Source organism: Anabrus simplex, chromosome 1, assembly GCF_040414725.1.
Source record: "Anabrus simplex isolate iqAnaSimp1 chromosome 1, ASM4041472v1, whole genome shotgun sequence".
NCBI lineage: Eukaryota > Metazoa > Arthropoda > Insecta > Orthoptera > Tettigoniidae > Anabrus > Anabrus simplex.
In genome coordinates this window covers 437891854-437914088 of record NC_090265.1, presented here as the reverse complement: position 1 = coordinate 437914088, position 22235 = coordinate 437891854, and the positions used below count along the sequence as shown (strand labels likewise).

General features: G+C 43.0%; 1 protein-coding gene across 1 annotated transcript in view; it reads right to left on the bottom strand.

Moving 5' to 3' along the window:
• Positions 1–20140, bottom strand: part of LOC136867049 (uncharacterized) — a 717985-nt gene extending 697845 nt beyond the window's left edge. Inside the window, exon 1 of the mRNA XM_067144156.2 lies at positions 19512–20140. Within this exon, the coding sequence (XP_067000257.2) occupies positions 19512–19610 (99 nt within the window). The 5' untranslated portion in view covers positions 19611–20140. The remainder of the gene's footprint in view (positions 1–19511) is intronic.
• Between the last annotated feature and the right edge of the window lie 2095 nt (positions 20141–22235).

Sequence of the window (22235 nt, the reverse complement as noted above, 5' to 3'; positions counted from 1 at the left end):
GTCTGCCGACAGTGGGGTTCGAACCCACTATCTCCCGAATACTGGATACTGGCCTCACTTAAGCGACTGCAGCTATTGAACTCGGTACACTGGAGTTAGAGGAAACCTTCTTAGCAAGACCAGGGAGAATAGAAATTATTTCCCGGGCTTAGAGGCTGTGACTGTATTGGGTTTCTTGTTCTCAACGTTTCACTGGAAAACTGTGTCCGGTATTTTCAATGGTCCACTTTCTCTGAAGTCAATCAAGGTGAGTAGTGGACTACCAGCATAACCTAATTCGGCTACGTCCTACAAGACCAGAAAATCTCTTCTACATTCATCGAGACGTCGGAAAGACTATATGCCCTAACGTCCATGTTTCTTAACGAGAACTTGAAAATTAATCCATAAATCCATGATTAATCAGACAGAAGTCACAGTAGAAATTTATTTACGTCGTGGGATGTTTCAATGCGCTCCAATTTAATCGTATAAAGATATTACGTTGACAGTTCACAATTTATTATGGCACAAGTTTCGGTGGTTTAAAGTCGCGCCAACTTTCCACCTTAATTAAGTTACGGCCTCGGCATTTACCTGGTGTTAACTGGAAAACCACAGGGATGCAAGCTCACAGCTATGCGACCCGCATTTGCGTCGCCAACTCGATCGGTTCATTGACACATCTCAGTTCATACTTGGCTGACAATACGAAAAGGGCAGAGGTAGGGGCGTCGCTAACAATCTCAGCCGAAATGGTTTAAAAGTCCACTCATAAGGTCGATTTTTAAGTACATTTTCGAGGGCTTGAAATTCCTTCCGACTCCATGAGGAAAGCAAGCGGGATACTATCTTGCTCCTTATTACCCTAGTGTGCCTCTGCATTGATGTTTCGGCTATCTATATACACCGATTGTGAAGCTGTTCAGAATCGAGTAAACCTTTGGGTTGAGAACTTTACTCAAACAACCAGTTAACCACACCACCCCCCTCCCCCCCGTTTAAAAAACGCACAAATACGCATAAAATATATTACGTACATGAAGTTTCGTACAAGTATGCACTCAAATACTCCCAAGACCCGAAACAAAGCAAGCAACGTGACTGTTAATATCGTGATCATAGCCTCCGGGACCTCCAGTTTTACGTGGGATGCGAACCACATGGACGCAACTATTTAATAATCTGGCATAGGGCCTATATTGGCCGGGATTCGATCCGTTTTTTTTTCTTTTTTTTTTTTTTTTTGCTAGTTGCCTTACGTCGCACCGACATAGAAACGTCTTATGGCGACGATGGGACAGGAACGGGCTAGGAATGGGAAGGAAGCGGCCGTGGCCTTACGGTACAGCCCCAGCATTTGCCTGGTGTGTAAATGGGAAACGACTGAAAACCATTTTCAGGGCTGCCGACAGTGGGATTCGAACCTACTATCTCCCGAATACTGGATACTGGTCGCACTGCAGCTATCGAGCTCGGTGATTCGATCCGTAGCCACCACGGAGATAAGCCAGTGACTAAGCCCTTTGGCTACCATAGCTCCTCTCCGAGGTCCAAGTCACTTTTCAGTCCAGTAACCCATACCTTGCAGGTGTGGGCCGCTTTACCTGCAGACACGTTTCTAGACCCTGAAAAATACCTGGAACTTGTCAAATAGCTGAGCATGCCAATTCATACGGCACTGTTTGGAATGAAGCATCCTGTTTTTTGACAGGGGATATATTTTAAATAAGTCTATGAAAAGGAATGACCAGTGCTTAGAAAATATTTTATTTAAGGAATTTTTTACTTTAGAAAGTAAACAGATTCGAGGTACTTCAAACTCTCATTATCACTCTGGGATCACATAGTGTTTGCTATAACCTACCCATATCCCCATATGGACGTCTGATCACAAAAATCTTTATGACAGAATTGGTCAGTGTTTATTGATTTAATGTGGGTTATAATTTAACCCCGAGACTAAGTAGCTGATTTATTGGGATCAAGGTGAACCCAAAATTCTGTCATTCTTCATTTAGAAAGCCCATTACATCCAAACAAGACAGCAGTATTACCAATTGCGACTGAGTTTGACCTTGAAGTGAAATATAGACAAGGGTTAATTCTCCAAAGATACGACGTTCAAGTAACATTTCCACCGTGCTCAAAGCCAGAGAAGTGTGTTACATCTTACTGGTTGGTATCTTATGTAACATATATTGGTACTTCGGTAGTGAGAAGATCTGGCGGAAATGGGATATGTAAATAGTCAGTACGCACTCATACGTACAGAACCTTCCTTCTCAGAAGGCAACTTCCGCCTTCCAACTACCTTTTTTGTGATTAATACCAGGTAATCACTTCGTCACTGTACTTCTGAATATAACTTATTAGATTATTTAAAAATTTAAAAAGGGATAACTAGTTTAAATGTTGTAAACCATATTATTAAATTTATTAGATTCCAAAGTGAAAAGACTAAAATAATTGTTTTAAGTATTACACTAATCTTAATTAGAATTAATTAGTACTGTAATGTAACCATAATAATTTGTTGCTAGCAATGTGACTTGTGTGCCACTGGAATTAATTTTTAAGATTATTCCATCTATAAATTGTTTTTGTTAGTTTGTATTTTTAACGTCAAAGTCCGGCTCCATGGCTAAATGGTTAGCGTGCTGGCCTTTGGTTACAGGGGTCCCGGCTTCGATTCCCGGCAGGGTTGGGAATTTTAACTATCACTGGTTCATTTCCCTGGCACGGGGGCTGGGTATATATGTCGTCATCATCACTTCATCCTCCTCTTCATATCATCACCACCACCACCACGACGCGCAGGTCCCCTAAGGGAGTCAACTCAAAAGACCTGCATCTGGCGAGCCGAACATATCCTCGGACACTCCCGGCACTAAAAGCCATACGCCATTTCCTTTCACTTAACGTCAAAGTAACATTTGTCGTGAACATTGTGATTGGGACTCATGACCTGTTATGTTCACAATAAATAAATAAATAAATAAATAAATAAATAAATAAATAAATAAATAAATAAATGTTACATGGTAACTAAGGGGCTGTCTGGCCGAGGCGGTAAAGGCGTGCTCGGTTCGCCCGGAAGGACGTGGGTTCGAATCCCCGTCAGGAAGTCGTAAAATTTAAGAAACGAGATTTCCACTTCCGGAGGGTGCATATGGCCCTGAGGTTCACTCAGCCTACACCAAAAATGAGTACCAGGTTAATTCCTGGGGGCAAAGGCGGTCGGGCGTAGGGCTAACCACTCTACTCCATCACGTGCCGAGGTTAACAATGGTGGGAGCCTTTACCTTCCACTCCTCCAAGGGCCTTCATGGCCTGTACGGAGGTGACTGCTTTGCTTTTACTTGGTAACTACTCTTGAAAACTAAAAACAGTTCAGTTCTTCTGGGTGCATGAACGTAGTTATTTGTGAAACATCGATTTGTACGCTTGTCTGCTCATGCTATGTCATGTGAATAATAATAATAATAATAATAATAATAATAATAATAATAATAATAATAATAATAATAATAATAGTATGGCCTCAGCTACCGTGTGCAGACATTTCAATTTGACTACATCTGGCTATCTGCTCGTTAATTTCGACATTCCGTTTTACTTTAGGCCCACTAGATGGCAGACCGAGTAAACCGAAACTCTCTTGAACGTCTATGGCTGAGATTTAATGAATTTTGTCGGGTAAACACCAAATGCATCACCAGAGATCTTTAACATGCCGACATCGTATGACATGGAGCTTTTTCCGCCCTTCAAAAATCCGACTATCTCTGCCGGGTTAGAGCCCGCTAACTTGGATTCCTGACCTTACGTTAATACGTCTTCACGGTTATGCTACTGTTCTATAATAAATTACAGCAAAATCGATAGGTAAACTCTCATGCATATTCCTCGGTCGTGACCTTCTAGACCTGCGTTTCTGACGCAGGCGTAGAGTTGGAACACATATTACTAGGTGTAGTGTAACCCAGGAGAAGTTTTTACGTGAGTGAAAGGGAGACATTCGAGCTATTCTTCTGTTCCTCGTGGCACCTGCAAAGAACAGATGCAGGACTGTGATAGTGGTCCTATCTGAAAGGCTCCATGGGGTGCCTTTTGTACCCTTCTTTCTCTCTCTCTCTCTTTCCATCTCAACGTGGTCCCGGTGATTTATTGCCTTTCTACCACTCGTGTTGATATTTGCTCAAGAACTCATAAATAACAGTTTTTTCTCAGAAGAGTGATGTCCTTTCCTGACTTCCTTCCTCATTTTCGTTCCAGACGATACCTCAATCATTTATAGCTTTACGTTCTAGAATACCTGACAATATTCAGAATGTCGTTATACGTATTTCTCAGAGAGTGGATGGAATGACACTCTTCTTCAACCGCTTTTCCCACACCTGTGGGGTCACGGGTGCGAAATGAATAACACGTATGAATTTGACCCTGTTTTACGGCCGAATGTCCTTCCTAACGCAACCCTATGTGGAGGGATGTTATCACTATTGCGTGTTTCTATGGTGGTTAGTAGTGTTATGTGTTGTCAGAATTTGGAGTGAAGAGTGTTGAGACAAGAACCAACACAAGTCCCTGAGTAAGAAGTATGTATCAGATGCTATTAAAATAACCGATCCAGCCGGGAATCGAAGCTGGCACCTTCTGAACCGAAGGCCTCAATGCGGACATTTCGGTAACTAAGACAATTAATTTAAACCTAAATATGAAAAGTTACCTCTATGAGTAAAGGTTTTCAGGGCCGATGACCTAGATGTTATGCCCCTTTAAACAACAAGCAAGCAAACGTTTTCATTGAACATTCTAACTCTATTATTTTCCTCTTTAATGTGGTGAAATAATTTCCTTATCCTCTTACATATTTGTTGCTTAGTTACCGCTATTTTCACCCTTACACATGTTATTTAAAATACTATTGACCGAGCAAGTTGGCCGTGCGGTTAGCCGTGAGCTTGCACTCGGGAGATAATGGGTTCGAATCCCACTGTCGGCAGCCCTGAAGATGGTTTTCCGTGGTTTCCCATTTTCACAAAAGGCAAATGCTGTGGTTGTACCTTAATTAAGGGCACAGCTGCTTCCTTCCCACTCCTAGCCCTTTCCCATCCCATCGCCGCCATAAAACCTACCTGTGTCGGTGCGACGTAAAGCAAATTGTAGAGAAAAGATAGTATTGAAAATATTCGTTTAAAATTTTACATGATAACGTGTTTTATGTAAGTCTGGCTCCATGGCTGAATGGTTAGCTTTCTGATCTTCTGTTCAGAGGGTCCCGGCTTCGGTTTCCGACCGGGTGGAGAATTTTAGCTGCGGTTTGGTAAATACACTGACTGACAGAGCAAATGCAACACCAAGAAGGAGTGGTTCGAAGGGATGAAAGTTGGGGAAAAAACAGAGACGGCACGGACGAATAATTGATGTTTATTTCAAACCGATATGCAGGTTACACAATGCGCACGGCATTGACTCAGTAGGATGTAGGACCACCGCGAGCGGCGATGCACGCAGAAACACGTCGAGGTACAGAGTCAATAAGAGTGCGGATGGTGTCCTGAGGGATGGTTCTCCATTCTCTGTCAACCATTTGCCACAGTTGGTCGTCCGTACGAGGCTGGGGCAGAGTTTGCAAACGGCGTCCAATGAGATCCCACACGTGTTCGATTGGTGAGAGATCCGGAGAGTACGCTGGCCACGGAAGCATCTATACACCTCGTAGAGCCTGTTGGGAGATGCGAGCAGTGTGTGGGCGGGCATTATCCTGCTGAAACAGAGCATTGGGCAGCCCCTGAAGGTACGGGAGTGCCACCGGCCGCAGCACATGCTGCACGTAGCGGTGGGCATTTAACGTGCCTTGAATACGCACTAGAGGTGACGTGGAATCATACGCAATAGCGCCCCAAACCATGATGCCGCGATGTCTAGCGGTAGGGCGCTCCACAGTTACTGCCGGATTTGACCTTTCTCCACGCCGACGCCACACTCGTCTGCGGTGACTATCACTGACAGAACAGAAGCGTGACTCATCGGAGAACACGACGTTCCGCCATTCCCTCATCCAAGTCGCTCTAGCCCGGCACCATGCCAGGCGTGCACGTCTATGCTGTGGAGTCAATGGTAGTCTTCTGAGCGGACGCCGGGAGTGCAGGCCTCCTTCAACCAATCGACGGGAAATTGTTCTGGTCGATATTGGAACAGCCAGGGTGTCTTGCACATGCTGAAGAATGGCGGTAGACGTGGCGTGCGGGGCTGCCACCGCTTGGCGGCGGATGCGCCGATCCTCGCGTGCTGACGTCACTCGGGCTGCGCCTGGACCCCTCGCACGTGCCACATGTCCCTGCGCCAACCATCTTCGCCACAGGCGCTGCACCGTGGACACATCCCTATGGGTATCGGCTGCGATTTGACGAAGCGACCAACCTGCCCTTCTCAGCCCGATCACCATACCCCTCGTAAAGTCGTCTGTCTGCTGGAAAAGCCTCCGTTGACGGCGGCCTGGCATTCTTAGCTATACACGTGTCCTGTGGCACACGACAACACGTTCTACAATGACTGTCGGCTGAGAAATCACGGTACGAAGTGGGCCATTCGCCAACGCCGTGTCCCATTTATCGTTCTCTACGTGCGCAGCACAGCGGCGCATTTCACATCATGAGCATACCTCAGTGACGTCAGTCTACCCTGCAATTGGCATAAAGTTCTGACCACTCCTTCTTGGTGTTGCATTTGCTCTGTCAGTCAGTGTACTTAGGCTTGGAGACTGAGTGTTTGTGTTCGACTTAATACACTTCTCTTCATCTACATACGATATACTTTTCGACTCTACCAACCACTACAGAAATGCTCAATAGTGATTAAATCCGTCCACGTAGGGTTGGCGACAGGAATGACAATCAGCCGTAGAACTGGGCCATATCCAGGCCAAGTGCAGACCCCAATATACTTTGAAAGAGTTTAGGAAAGAATAATAACAAAAATGTATTATATATAAAATCACGCAAATAATTTCACTTTTAAAAATAATTAGCAGGTACAAAAATGAGGAAAACTGATATGAAATAAATGATTAAGATAAAAATATTTTCTGAAGTAAGGTTTTAGAGATTCTACAAATCTAAACTATGATGTTGACATAAGTCGTTAAATCATCTCAGCAAGTGTTACGTAAACATTCAATATGCAATCTTCTAGGTTTGCATCGCCTTCTAGACTGCGAAGGCTGAAGCTGTGGTTTTTAATTAAGGTACGCCCTTCATATACGCACGGTGTAAACATGGTAAACTGTTAGGGGCGCACAGCTTTGAGCTTGTATCTGGGAGATAGTGAGTTGAAACCCCGCTGTCGATAGCCCTGAAGATGGTTTTTCGTGGTTTCCCATTTTTATACCAGGCAAATGCTGGGGCTGTACCTTAATTAAGGCCACGGCCGCTTCCTTCCCAGTCCTAGGTCTTTCCTATCCCATCGTCGCCATAAGACCTATCTATGTATGTGCTACGTAAGGCATTTAAAAAAAGGGTAAACAACAGAGAGTCATTATCAGCGCTGCTGCTGATACTGGGCTTCAAACCCACCATGTCCCTAATGCAACTTTCATGAGCCATGTCGCGGAGCCAACTAACTCTATTATTATTATTATTATTATTATTGTTATTATTATTTCCGAATTTGGCCACCTATGGACCACATTGAACTTAATTCTTCTTCTTCTCCTCCTCCCAGAACTTCTTCATCCTTTCGCTTCTGATCTTCCTTTCTTTCTCAGATATGATATTATTATTATTATTATTATTATTATTATTATTATTATTATTATTATTATTATTATTATTATTAACATTTTCATTTTAGACTGTTATGTCCTTCATCCCACAGAGAAAACTCTTACTTAGGTCACGTACTGTAGCGAAGTAACTATGACGTATTGAGATTATGTGAAGTCAGAGAGTAAAAGAGGCGATAATTAATAATAATGTTACTCGTTTAACGCTCAATCTAACTGCTAATCTTCTTAATAGACGACTGTCCCGCAGGAGTTCTTTAACATGCTAGAAGCCAACGACACGGAGTTCATTTAAACACCCTCCAATGTCACCGACCTCAGACGGAGTCCGGTCCTCTATCTCGAGAAGAGGAGTGCAACGAATAACCTACGTCACTAGTACGTTGTTAGTTTATTTGTATGCTTCTTGCCTTTCTTCTTTGGAAGTGATTTAACGTCGCACTAACAGATCAACGGTTTTTGGCGACGGAAGAATGGGACGAGGCTAGGATTCTCAAGGTAGCGGCCGTGACCTTAATCAAGTTCCAGCCTCAGCATTTGTCTGGTGTAAAAATGGGAAACCACGGAAAACATCTTCTGAGCTGCCCACGGTAGGGTTCAAACCCGTTATCCTCGAATGCAAGGTCACAGCTACGGAACCCGATTTGTGTAGCCAGCTCACTTGTCTTTTGTTATTTGTTTGTTGAGTTCTCAGCCCGAGGACCATTGAGATCTCTAATAGCTCAACCATCAGTTGTTATAGATAGCCTAGGCGTCGGTGAAGGGGAGAGAACTGGAGAGTGAGGTAGTTTCCCGTTGATTTCCTCACTGAGCCAGACTGTGCTATTAAATATCAGTTTGCCCAGCCACTGAAATGCGAACAATGGCCGAATGACACCTGTATACCACTCATCGCAGGTACTGGTTGCATAAGTAATGACATTACTAGCATCGGTCATACCTCAGTCACTTTCAAATTGTCAATAATAATGTTATTTGCTTTACATCCCACTAACTACTTTTACGGTTTGTGAAGTGCCGGAATTTAGTCCCGCAGGAGTTCTTTTACGTGCCAGTAAATCTACCGACACGAGGCTGACGAATTTGAGCACCTTCACATACCCTCGGACTGAGCCAGGACCGAACCTGCCAAATTGGGGTCAGAAGGATAGCGCCTCAACCGTCTGAGCAACTCAGCCGGGCCTCAAATTGTCAAAGCCTAGAGTGAGACAGATAGGTCAATGAAAGTAAGAAATTTCTTATAGACTATAAAAATGAAATAGTCTACCATAAGCATTACAACTCGCCGGACATGGATCTGGGATTGCCACAATGTGACAGATTAATTGGAACTAGACTGGCAATGGCGAGACCTGAGGGAAAAAAAATGAGTGATATTCCCAGCCCTTGTTCTGTCCTATCCGATTTTTTAAAATGCTGTTTGTTCGGGCCGTCGACCCATGTGGATCTTTTGCCCCTACTGGCACCATATTGTATGAACCTGCGTGTAATTGGAATGGCGGTAGTGTGGAATGTTGTGTGTGAGGAAAAGAAGATTAAGGACACCCAGTCCCCAGGCCAGGGATATTAATCATTACAATTTAAAACCCCTGACCCGGCCGGAAATCGAACCTGGGGCCGCCGGGTGACAGGCGGATGCGTTGCCACCTAAACCGTTGGGTCGGACATGTCCTATCCCTTTGTCGCCGAAACCTATATGAGTAAGACGTTCAACTGCTTGCAATTGCTAATCAACAACTATTCGAAGGGAAACTTCCAAGAAATAGAATTCTTGAAATATTACAATTGTTGTAATTTAATGGAGTGAAACTTTAGGTAATTCTGGCGGATGACCCAACAGAAGCAGGTTCCGAACAGGAATAGAAAGAATACCAACACGCCCGAAAAGAAAGAACACATTGTCACAGAGATATATTCGCTAGATAATTCACAGACATATGTCAACACTTTGCAAATAAAAGGACGTAGTTTAGTATTTTTAGAAGTATTTAAAATGATGGCATTCATCACAAATTGTCCTAACTGTTCGTCCAATGCTGAGTTCGTCCTTGGTTTTATTGACTACAGTATAAGGTGACAAAGTGGGGCAGACACCCACCAAGAAGAAATCCACGCTCACGTACACCCGAGCACAGAAATGGAGTCCAGACATAAACAAAGCATTGTATCCCCCCACCTCCTCGCTTAACTCATTGCTACAGGGAGACAGCGCGCTACAAGGTTGTTGTGATTGAAATGGGCACTGTGGAGGATGTACAGCAATACACACACTGTGTCTTCAGCACTACCCGTTCACTCCCTTCCCCTTCTTTTCGGTACTGAAGTGGCCTTCAACACCACCCCTTCACTCACTCTCAACCTTTCCAATACTGGAGTGGGGCAGTGTTGATTGTTTACGTCGGGACACCATTTCTGTGCTTGCATGTACTTGTGCTGAAAATATAGTAACTCATCTTCTTTGTGTAAAGGGCATTGCGAAAGACCCACACACTATTTTAGAAAGTTGTAAATTGTTTTTTCCAGATACAGTTATAACCATTTTCGATTTAGTGTATTCTTCTTAAAAAATTGCCAACGGCCGTAGCCGTGTTGAAACACCGCATCCCGTGAGATCTCCGAAGTTAAGCAACATTGGGCGTGGTCAGGAATTGAATGGGTTGCCACGCGCTGTTGGTGGAGGGGTAAGGGAATGGAGGAGCGGAAAGGAACTGGCCACCCTACCGCACGTAAACTCCGCCTCAGGAACACCTCTGCGGAGGTTCGGACCTGCCTTCGGGCAGAATAACCCTTACCTTACGTCTTCTTAATCTGCTTACCCACCAGGGTTGGCTTTTCCCTCGGACTCAGTGAGGGATCCCACCTTTAACGCCTCAAGGGCGAGGCGGCCTCACCTGCTATATTGAACAGGGGCCTTGGTGGGGGATGGGATGTTTGGATGGGAGAGACAAGGAAGTGGGAAGGAAGCGGCCGTGGCCTTAAGTTAGGTACCATCCCGGCATTTGCGTGGAGGAGAAGTGGGAAACCACGGACACTTCCAGGATGGCTGAGGTGGGAATCGAACCCACCTCTACTCAGTTGACCTCCCAAGGCTGAGTAGACCCCGTGCCACTTTTCAAATTTCGCGGCAGAGCCGGGAATCGAACCCGGGCCTCCGGGGGTGGCAGCTAATCACACTAACCACTACACCACAGAGGCGGATCCATTTACTGTATTGCTATTTGTAATTTTATTTGTATTTGTTAGTGTTCTTTATAACGATTTCAAGTGTATTTTTATGTTCATTTAATGTGTTAATACTTTTACGCTTGAAATCTGTTGGTATTTGCTATGTAAACACGTCACATCAAACCGTGAGCATTTTGCTCAAGGCGCGACCACTCGCGTTACTCTTATCCTAGCGACCACTGGCGGGTTAACTTTCAGTACCATGGCAGCATGGCTAGTTAACATCTGATCAAGACTGTCTTCAACGGCTGCCTTCCTTGGCGGACACAATGTCCATGTCGCAGAATACAAGAGGTCTGCCTTCAGGTGGCCCTGTCCGGAAGTTAGTACGTACTTCACTTCAACAGGCTGCACAGTGTGACGTGTAAGGTCACTTCGTCTTATCCGTCCTTCAGACTCTCTCTAGGTCAGTGACAGTGCCCTGTGAGATAACTCCAAGGTATTTTGATCGACTGTTTGCTGAAGATTCCGTAATGCAATCGCTATTAGACTAACTGGACTTTATCTTATCTGGTGTCAAGACTCAGATCAAGAACTCCTCCGAAAACCAACTTGCACGATGTAAGACAGTCATCAAAGCCATATAGCATGTCTCAAAGCTGTAGTCCTGTACATAGTGTGTTAAAAATGTGATATAATATACATAGTATAAACCTGAAAGAAATGGAAGTTTAACATGTCAGTGTCAAAGTAGTTGTTTTTATTCTTGTTGCTTCTTGTGACATTGGGACACCTTGGTCAGCAGCTCCAAGTACTTAAAGAGTGAAATCTGCCTTCTTTAGTGTGTGTAATGCAATTAACTGTACTTATGTTTGGAAACCATGTAAGTTACTTAGTACCTTCCTGCAGGTGTCTCAAGTTGAAGTGAGAAACCAAACAACCACAGTAGAATGATTACACTCTGCTCGAGTCCCTTGAACTAACTGTAAATTCGTTGCAGAGCCAGATTTTTTTTTTCTTTTTGCTAGAGGTTTCTTCTTGCTATTTTGCTTTACGTCGCACCGACACAGATGTCTTACGGCGACGATGGGACAGGAAAGGCCTAGGAATTGGAAGGAAGCGGCCGTAGCCTTAATTAAGGTACAGACCCGGCATTTGCCTGGTGTCAAATGAGAAACCACAGAAAACCATCTTCAGCGCTGCTGAAAGTGAAATTCGCCAACACATCATCTCCCGAATGCAAGCTGATAGCACCGAGCTCGATAGCTGGAGTCGCTTAAGTGCGGTCAGTGTCCAGTAATCGGGAGATAGTGGGTTCGAGCCCCACTGTCGGCAGCCCTGAAGATGGTTTTCCGTGGTTTCCCATTTTCACACCAGGCAAATGCTGGGGCTGTACCTTAATTAAGGCCACGGCCGCTTCCTTCCACTTCCTAGGTCTTTCCTATACCATTGTCGCCATAAGACCTATCTGTGCCGGTGCGACGTAAAAAAATAAAATTAAAAAAAAAACTTGTAAACAAGCTGATAGCTACGCGACCCTAACTGCACTGGCATAAGAGTAAAAAAATTTGAAGCTATTTCCTTAATAAAGATGTTAAAAGTGCCACAAGATCTCACTTCAGTTATTTTCCTTTCACTCAGGATTTCGTGGAAGAAATCGAGACTTAGATAATTGCATTAGATATATATTATCTGTAATACATGACAATAACTACATCATGACATTTAATTTCATGGAACAGAATTTTCAAATAGGATATTGTAATAGCCTTCCACCTTGTTGGTCCAGGTTGGATTTCTGACTACCAAGTGAGTTGCATTCAAAAAAGAAATAAAAAATATGTTGCACAGCTAGAGATGTCGAGGTGAAGGTGAAGGGCATTCTCTCTGCCAGTATTAAATCCATGATCCAGGTCGTGATATTGCGAAAGGTTTGTCAATATTCCATTCGAGAGAAACATCGCAGCCAGTTCACTTACCACTAATGAAGAATCTGCAGTTTAACAGATGTATAATAATAATAATAATAATAATAATAATAATAATAATAATAATAATAATAATAATAATAATAATAATAATATCATCAAAGAGAATATGTATATCTCCGGCTCCATGGCTGAATGTTCAGCACAGTGGCCTTCGATTCAGAGGTTCCTGGTTCGATTTCCCGACAGGTCAGGGATTTTAGCCATGTTTGGTTAATTCCTCCAGGTCGGGGGCTGTGTTTGAAATCATATGAATACAGATATTCATGTACATACAACACCACACTACACACCACCGTAGAGACCTGGAATATTGAATATCTCCCTCCTATCTCATCGTTGCCATAAAAATAACTGTCAGTGTCAGCGCGGCATAATATGAACAAAAAAAAAAACAGCCTGCATCAACAATTCGGCTGTGTCAGCTATGGGTAGCAGATGGAATGCATCCATTGTATTCCCTTTTTCTCGTACAAGTCGAATAAAGAGGAGCTTTCAAACTCGAGAGCCTGGGTGACAAATTGGGGTCCCCAGGCGAGTTTGGCATTGCTTCCACTTGTTCTAGGTTCGACGTTACATTTTTCACTTTTTATTGGTTTTAAGGCCCACTTACTAATTATACGGTTCTCCGAGATTGTGTGTCTTACAGAAATGACATTACGCGCCAGTAAATCTACTGACTTGAGGTTGCCTATTTCAATAACTGAACCGGGATCGAACCCACCAACTTTTGCTAAAAAGTAAGCGCTCTACAGTCAGCCAATCAATCCGGCTACGCTAGATTCCTCAGATTCATCTTACCTATTCTACTTCCCTCGACCAACACTTGTTCTCTTCCCATCCTATTAGTTTTTTTGCTAGTTACTTTACGTCGCATCGACGCAGATAGGTCTTATGGCGACGATGGGACAGGAAAAGCCTAGGAATGGGAAGGAAGCAGCCGTGGCCTTAATCAAGGTACAGCCCAAGCATTTGCCTGGTTTAAAAATGGGAAACCACGGAAAACCATCTTCAGGGCTGCCGACAGTGGGATTCGAACCCACTATCTCCCGGATGCGAGCTAACAGCTGCGTGCCCGTAACCGCACGGCCAACTCGCCTGGTCATCCTACTAGTTAAAAAGGCCTAAGGTGACTTTCATATTCACCCGTTCGTGGCTCTTCTTTCCGTTGATATTTGTTACCTTCAGTCTTTGAAACGTCGAGTTGTTCCATTCCCCGCTACTGATTGAAGATGTCATTATCTAGTTGTACTTCTCCTGAAAACAATACAACCACGGCATCCCCTACCTGTGGTAAGAGGCGACTGAAATGGGACCCCATAGGCTCTCAACTTGGAAGTGTGGATGGGTGACCACGGGGACCGAACCTGATTCTGATAATTCCAGTTACTTGTGCCAGCTCCTCACTTTTATCTCTCCTAATCCATCCTCCCGTGGTCAACTCTTGCTAGGTTCTTGAGATCTGGAGTGTTTTTCATTTTCACATCCTTCATCACCCTATCGTTTACCGATACCCTCATTCTTCGAAGGGTCCGACCCGTTCTATTATTTCTCTGTTTAATGTTAAGAGAGGATGGCTTCCTATCTGTAGTCTACTTGTTCTTAAAACAGTTACCCCCACCAACAAAACAATAAGAACCACCAGAATATAAGGGATAAGGTTTAAGTATCGATCGAGTTAGATACGTGGTACGGGGTCATGTACAGTAACTGTAAGCATGTATTTGCGAAATAGGGGACTTCAACATCACAGACAGCAGCTCTGAAGGTAATTTCTCAAGGTTTCCCATTTTCACGCCAGGGAAATACAGAGAATAAACCTGAATTAAGCCCACGTCTACCACCTTCCAGTTCTAAACCTTCTTTTTAGCCTACCGTTACCGTAAACCTATTGATGTAAGAGCGATTAAAAAAACTATCTACAGTAGTATAAAATGATTGTTTCGGATTTATCCCCACCAAAAAAAAATTGGAAATCAAGGAGAGGAAAATATTGAGGAAGATTATGCGTCCCAATTTCTAAAATAACAAACACATTCTTTATAGAAACGAATCCCTCTACGTAAAGTCGGAGAGACTCTCGGATACCATGAGGAGGAGGATTGATTTCTATGGACACATATTCCGAATGAATCCTGACAGATTAACTAAACAGATCTTTGACTTCTTCTACAAAAAGAAAAAAAATAATAAAAAAACGGCTAAACCCGATTGGTTTAAGCAAGTTGAAAATGATCTGAGGGATCTGAGAGATCTTAAGATTACCAAACTCATGTTGAAGAATGGTACAGCCAAAACCGTGACCAAAGACAAAACTTTTTTTTTTTGCTTTACGTCGCACCGACACAGATAGGTCTTATAGCGACGATGGGATAGGAAAGGCCTAGGAGTTGGAAGGAAGCGGCCGTGGCCTTAATTATGGTACAGCCCCGGCATTTGCCTGGTGTGAAAATGGGAAACCACGGAAAACCATCTTCAAGGCCCCACTTAAGCGACTGCAGCCATCGAGCTCGGTTAAAGACAAAACTAACAGGTTTCAAGTTAAGAACCCCAGAAAACCGATTCATATATCAGAGGAAAAAAGGAGGAGGAGATCAGTTAGAATGAAGAACTACTGGGAGAAGAAAAGAGTACAAGCATCTAAGAAGTGATTGATCTGACGTACCCCATAGGTGGGCGATTCGAAATGAATAATAATAATAATAATAATAATAATAATAATAATAATAATAATAATAATAATAATAATAATAATAATAGCTAAGCTGTGTGGCTCAGACGGTAGAGCCAGTGGCATTTGATGGCAGGTGCTCAGATGAGTCAGCTTTGTGCCAATCATATTTATTTCCTCGTAAAAGAACTCTTGCGGGACAAAGTTCCGGCATGAAAGCGTCCCCAAAACCAGCTTAAGTTGTTATCAAGACGTAAAATTGTGATTATTTTTAAATAATAACAACCTATAGCCTCCGTGGCTCTGTCGGCAGTACGATAGTCTCTCACCACTGGGTTCAGTGCTTAAAATCCCGGTCAACTCTATGTGAGATTTGTGCTGGACAATGCGGAGGCGGGACAGGTTTTTCTCCGGGTACTCCGGTATTCCCTGTCATCTTTCATTCCGGCAACACTTTTCAATATAATTTCATTTCATCTGTCAGTCATTAACCATTGACTCAGAAGAGTACGACAGGCTTCGGCACACCACGGAAAACCATGTTCATTTACCCAGTATCTGTCTGATAGGGCTACTTCAACATTGGTTTTGAGCTTTGTCCTGAGCGGATGTGTCCATCGAGCTAAATTGTGGTGTGGATGTGACATAACATAACGAACAATGAAAAAAATACCCATTCTGATAGCTGCTAGTCAAATGTTCTCTGTGGCTGGGAAATAGGGAATTATGGAAATCGTTTGGTGGATTAAACCTTTATCCTCAGATATCTATTCATCCTCTCTCCATTCTTCCCAAAACCCCGCAGTCTTTTGAGTTATAGAGAAGACATTAACGTTTTTAAATATTATTTTTACAATTTGCTTTACGTCGCACCGACACAGAGAGGTCTTATGGCGACGTAGGTGTAGGAAAGGGCTATGAGTGGGAAGGAAGCGCCGTGGCCTTAATTAAGGAATAGATCCAGCATTTGCCTGGTGTGAAAATGGGAAAACCATATTCAGGGCTGTCGACAGTGGGGCTCGAACCCGCTATCCCCTGAATGCAAGCTCACAGCTGCGTGACCCTAACTGCATGGCCACTTGCCCGGTAGGACATTAAAATAGACCTCACCGATCCAAAAAGACTCAATAAGAACAACCTGCAGCTTTGTGAAGGGAGCAGGTATATCTAGGTGGGAATGAAGGAACAATATGGTAGCAAAAGATCTTAGAGGTCGATGCTAATTAGGAACTACTATTTAGAGGCCCCATGAAGAAAAGAGAAGGAAGATCTCACCGAGACAGTTGGGTAGTCGATGATCCTTGTTTCTTCTTCTTTTTTTTTACAGTTTGTTTTACGCAGCACCAGCACATATACATCTTATGGCGATGATGGGATAGGAAGGGAAAGTAATGGGAAGAAAGCGACTGTGGCCTTCAATTATGACACGGCCCCAGTGAAATATTTGAAACCATAGAAAACCATCTTCTCGGCTGCAGACAGTGCTGTTCGAACCCACTATCTCCGAAGCGCAAGCCGACAGCTACGTGACCCAAATCGCGTAACATCTCACTCGGTATGTCGTCGTTGATATTATGATAATATTGTTAGTTTTACCTCCCACTAACTATTTTTACGGTTTTCGAAAACGCCAAGTTGCTGGAAATTTTGTCTTACGCGAGTTCTTTGACATGCCGATAAATCTACCGATACGAGGCTGACGTATTATAACACCTTCCAAGACCACTAGAATGACCATGCCAACATTGTCAGTGCTTTTACCGCCTGAGCCGCTAAGTTTGGCATTGAACTCCTATTCCCAACATAGCGGGCTCGTTCCCAGTTGAAATCGGTGACATTAGAAGGCGTTAAATGAGACAGTTCCATGTTACTGGCTTCCTATACGTTAATTAACTGCCACCGAAACGTCAGTATAGCGACCCTAATGTCAATAGTTATTCATGGGATTTTTTAAAAATATTTGCTTTACGTCGCATCGACACAGATAGGTCTTATGGCGACGATGGGAAAGGAAAGGCTTAGGAGTGGGAAGGAAGTGGCTGTGGCCTTTATTAAGGTACAGCCCAAGCATTTGCCTGGTATGAAAATGGGAAACCACCGAAAAACATTCAGGGCTTCCGTTAGTGGGGTTCGAACTCACTATCTCCCGGATGCAGACTCACAGCTGCGCGCCCCTAACCGCACGGCTAACTCGTTCGGGATGTAAAACCAAGACTATTAGACGATGATAGAGGAACTTTCCTCCACCTGTTTCATAAATCTGAGCTGAGCTTTGATGGATTAACCTCTCTTTTTTTTTTTTTTTTTTTTTTGGTACCGCGATAGGAATGCTGCAAATATTGTTATTTAGCCTGTTGTCCGACTGAATGGCCAGCGTTGAGGCTTTCGGTTCAGAGGGTCCCGAGTTCAATTCCCGGGCGGGTCGGGAATTTTAATCGCGTTTGATTAATTCTTCTGGCCCGGGGACTGGGTGTTTGTGTTTATCCCAATACTTTCCTCTTCATATTCAGACAACACATTACACTATCAACCCCCACACAAACACGCAATAGTAATTACATACCTCCACATAGGGTCGGCGTTAGGAAGGCCATCCGGTCGTAAAACTGGACCAAATCCACATGTGTGACACAGTTAGAAACTGCGGTCCCATAGATGTGGGGAAAGCGGTGGAAGAAGGAAAAGATTGTTATTTAGCCTGAGCCTGCATGAAATTTCAATAGGGAGAGTTGGGCATAGTCTTGGAGGACCGTGTGTTTGTTTGTTTGTTTGTTTGTCCTCAACCCGAAGAGTAGTTGGATCCTGTACAGATCCACCATTAGCAAATATACCTTTGGTGCCAATGAGATGGTGTACTTTGGGTGGGGGGGGAGGAGTAAAAGGTATAAATAAATCCCAAACAAAAGTAGTGGAACGTAGTCGAATAAAGTCTGGTGATGAAGGAAATATTCAAGGAGGTAGTTGAATATTGGTATTTAGGTAGTAGTAGAACTAATAATTGTAGAAGCAAGGCTGACATGAAATTCATACACAAAAAAAGGACGGTCTTACGAAAATACATTTTCTCAACTCAGATATGCATATAGGAAGGATGTTTTTCAAGATTTGTGTGCAGAGCGTGCCATTGAATGGATGTGAAACATGGACAATAACTGGTTTAGAAAGAAGAACAACAGCAGAATCTTTTGAAATGTGGTGCTACAGCAGAATGATGAAATTCAGATGGGTGGATCGGATCTCAAATATAGAGATAGAATAGAGTTGGTGAGAGCAGAACGATTTGGGGAATTTTGTCTAGAAGAGATGGAATGATAGGATACATCCTAAGACACAGTTAATTCTTGAAGGAAGTGTAGACTGCAGTGGTAGACCAAGGCATGAATACGGAACAGTCAGATGTGTTGGTTGAGTAGAAATGATAAGGTTAGCTCAGGACAGCGCTGTACGGGGAGCTGAATCAGTCTATAGACTGATGACCCAAACAACATGCGAATATCCGAGTTTTGATCACCGAACAGCTTCAAGCACGAGATTTCTCATAACCTCGTAACACAATTCGTTAACATAAAAATCTCTCCTTTTTACTTACTTGTTAATGATATATTACTTTTTTTAGGGTATCTTTTCAACTTCTACACGACTCCAAAATGTTTTGACAGATATGGTACCAATCAGTGCATTTAGACGTTAGACAGTAAATGAACATCAGTATTTATTTAAATTTACTCACTCTGATAGATATGAATAATAAGGAATGAATGACATGCAATGAGTATGAAATTACAAAACGTGGAACGCTTAATGTATCAATGACATAAAAGAAAGTAGGTCTTACTTCGATCTTAAGTGAACAGACTACTTATGTTAGTGATTAATTGAAGTACATTTCCTCAAGGTAATCTGTTAGTAACTAACTTACCTTATTATGTTTTGAACCTGGTTCTGCGGCAGCCAGAATGACCACGTGACACAGGAAAAGTAGCCATAGGGAACAGCGCAGAATTGTGGTAGAACACATGGTTGCTGGATATCGAATGTCACTCGCTAATAACACAGTCTCTATACCAGCAGTCGACAGGATGATACAAAATATACTATCGAAGAAGCCGTATGTAGGAAAAAAATGCACATATAAAAGTCAACGGTTGTTCCTCACTTGACTGAAATCGGTGCATAATAATGGTCCCAATATTACTCCGTAATAACTCTGAACTGAAGTGATATTCAACCTTAAATAATATTCATATACTACTCAAAATTCGTTTTATTTCAGGTTACGACTATCAGTGTAATGAATAACATCGATGACTGACGAGTAAGTACGGTTGAGATATATGTCTCATTGTCTGTTTTAACGATAATATTAAGTCTTAAAGCCAAAGTAAATGAAATCTTCGTACCGATATTTTTTTAAAGAAAGTAATCCTTTATTGTATCACAGACGAAAAATTTTAGGTTAGATTCACCACCAAAGTCCATACACTCGAAAGAGTGATGCTAGGTGACGTACGGACGCCAGTACGTTAAAGTACCCGCTCGTCCGTTACGGCCGTCCTGCCCGCCAGATTGCCGAGCGCGCACTGAACCAGCAGGCCATGAGCCGGCTTGGATTAAGCGGGCTCTGCTTGGTGGGGCAGTGGAGGGGAAGTGGAGCTGGGACGAGATGGCGAATGAAATGCAGAAAGGAGTCGAATCCCGTCTAGCTCGAAATATGTGTTGCAGACGACTGGTGGAATGCATATAGAGGAACAGCTGGGATTAACTGGTGCTCTTAAGAGGACCAGGTTCGTATGTTCGACACTATATTCCCTGTCTATGAAAATGATGAGAGAGAAATTATTTTGCACATTGTCTGTTTTGTAGATTGTACATCTTACTGGGAATGCACGAAGGTGAAGGATGGCTAATTCAAAGAGCATTGAGGAACTACGAGACGTTACAGATTTTAAGTTTTCAAACAACTTTGAGGCAATAATTTTAAAAAAAGAATCGATTCGCAAATTGTGCAACGTACAAGCAGTTAGTTGGGTCACTGTTTAAATTCTACTTCCTCCTACTAGGCTCTCCTGTCGCATGTCTGTCCGCTCTCTATTGATCAGCTCTTGTTTTTATATCATCCCGCGATTGTACTGACATTGCGAAGGTAGGGAATCTTTCACTTTTCCAAATATAATTAAATTACCGTTCCTTCCCACATTATTATTATTATTATTATTACTATTATTATTATTATTATTGTTATTATTATGTCCGGCTCCATGGCTAAGTGGTTAGCGTGCTGGTCTTTGGTCACAGGGGTCCCGGATTCGATTCCCGGCAGGGTCGGAAATTATAATCGTAATTGGTTAATTACCCTGGCATGGGGACTGGGTGTATGTGCCGTCTTCATCATCATTTCATCCTCATCACGACGCGCAGTTCACCTACGGACGTCAAATAAGAAAACCGGCACCATGCCTCTCCGGAAGCCACACGGCATTATGATGATGATTATTATTATTATTATTATTATTATTACTATTATTATTATTATTATTGTTATTATTATGTCCGGCTCCATGGCTAAATGGTTAGCGTGTTGGTCTTTTGTCACAGGGGTCCCGGATTCGATTCCCGGCACGGTTGGGAATTTTAATCGTAATTGGTTAATTACCCTGGAATGGGGACTGGGTGTATGTGCCGTCTTCATCATCATTTCATCCTCATCATGATGCGCAGGTCGCCTACGGGAGTCAAATAGAAAGGCCTACACCTGGTGAGCCGAACCCGTCCTGGGATATCCCGGCACTAAAAGCCATATGACATAACATTTCATTTGGTCGTGCGGTTTGAGTCTCGTAGTTTTGAGCTTGCGTTCGGGATATGGTGGATTCGAATCCCAACGTCGGCAGTCATGAAGATGGTTTTCTGGATTACCCATTTTCACCCCAGGCAAATGCTGGGGCTGTACCTTATTAAGGCCATGGCCACTACCATACTAATAACTAAAGTAACTGACTTGAAGCAGTAAAAAGGATTGCTAGAAAAAAATCAGTATTACGAACAGGTGGAAAAAATAGGAGGAGAGTATTCGCAACAAAGGTTAAGACAAGAATTGAACTCGGTGGATGACGGTGTGCTCATGAACCACTTGGATTGTAGGGTCATGTTAGGTGACTGAAGGAGGATAGGGTACCTAGGAATATAGTTGAGGGAAAGAGAAGCAGGGAAAGACCTGCGAGACGATAGTTAGACTGGGTTTTTAATAATATCAAGGTAAGAGATATCGGTGTACAGAAGGACAGAGTGTTACTAATGAATGGTGTGTTGTGGAGGTGCTTAGTTCATTAACGGAAACTTTTACACTGTGCTTTGAAAGACTTAAATCTATAACGAACATCTATTATTGTTATTATTATTTAATGTTTTGAGCATCCCTTTAACCGTGAATTGTCACAAGGCAAGTGTGATCCTGATAACCAGCCAAATGAAAGACTTCTTCACTTATCTTGCCGAGGATCTTACTGTTAATGGTCCTGAAAGTGAATACAGTAGTTAATTATCAGAGTAATAAAATACCAATTATTTGTATTTATTGCCTGAATTTATACCTGCACGTGTTAACGCGTGTAGAAAGCCACACATCGGGACAGATGTTTGCAAA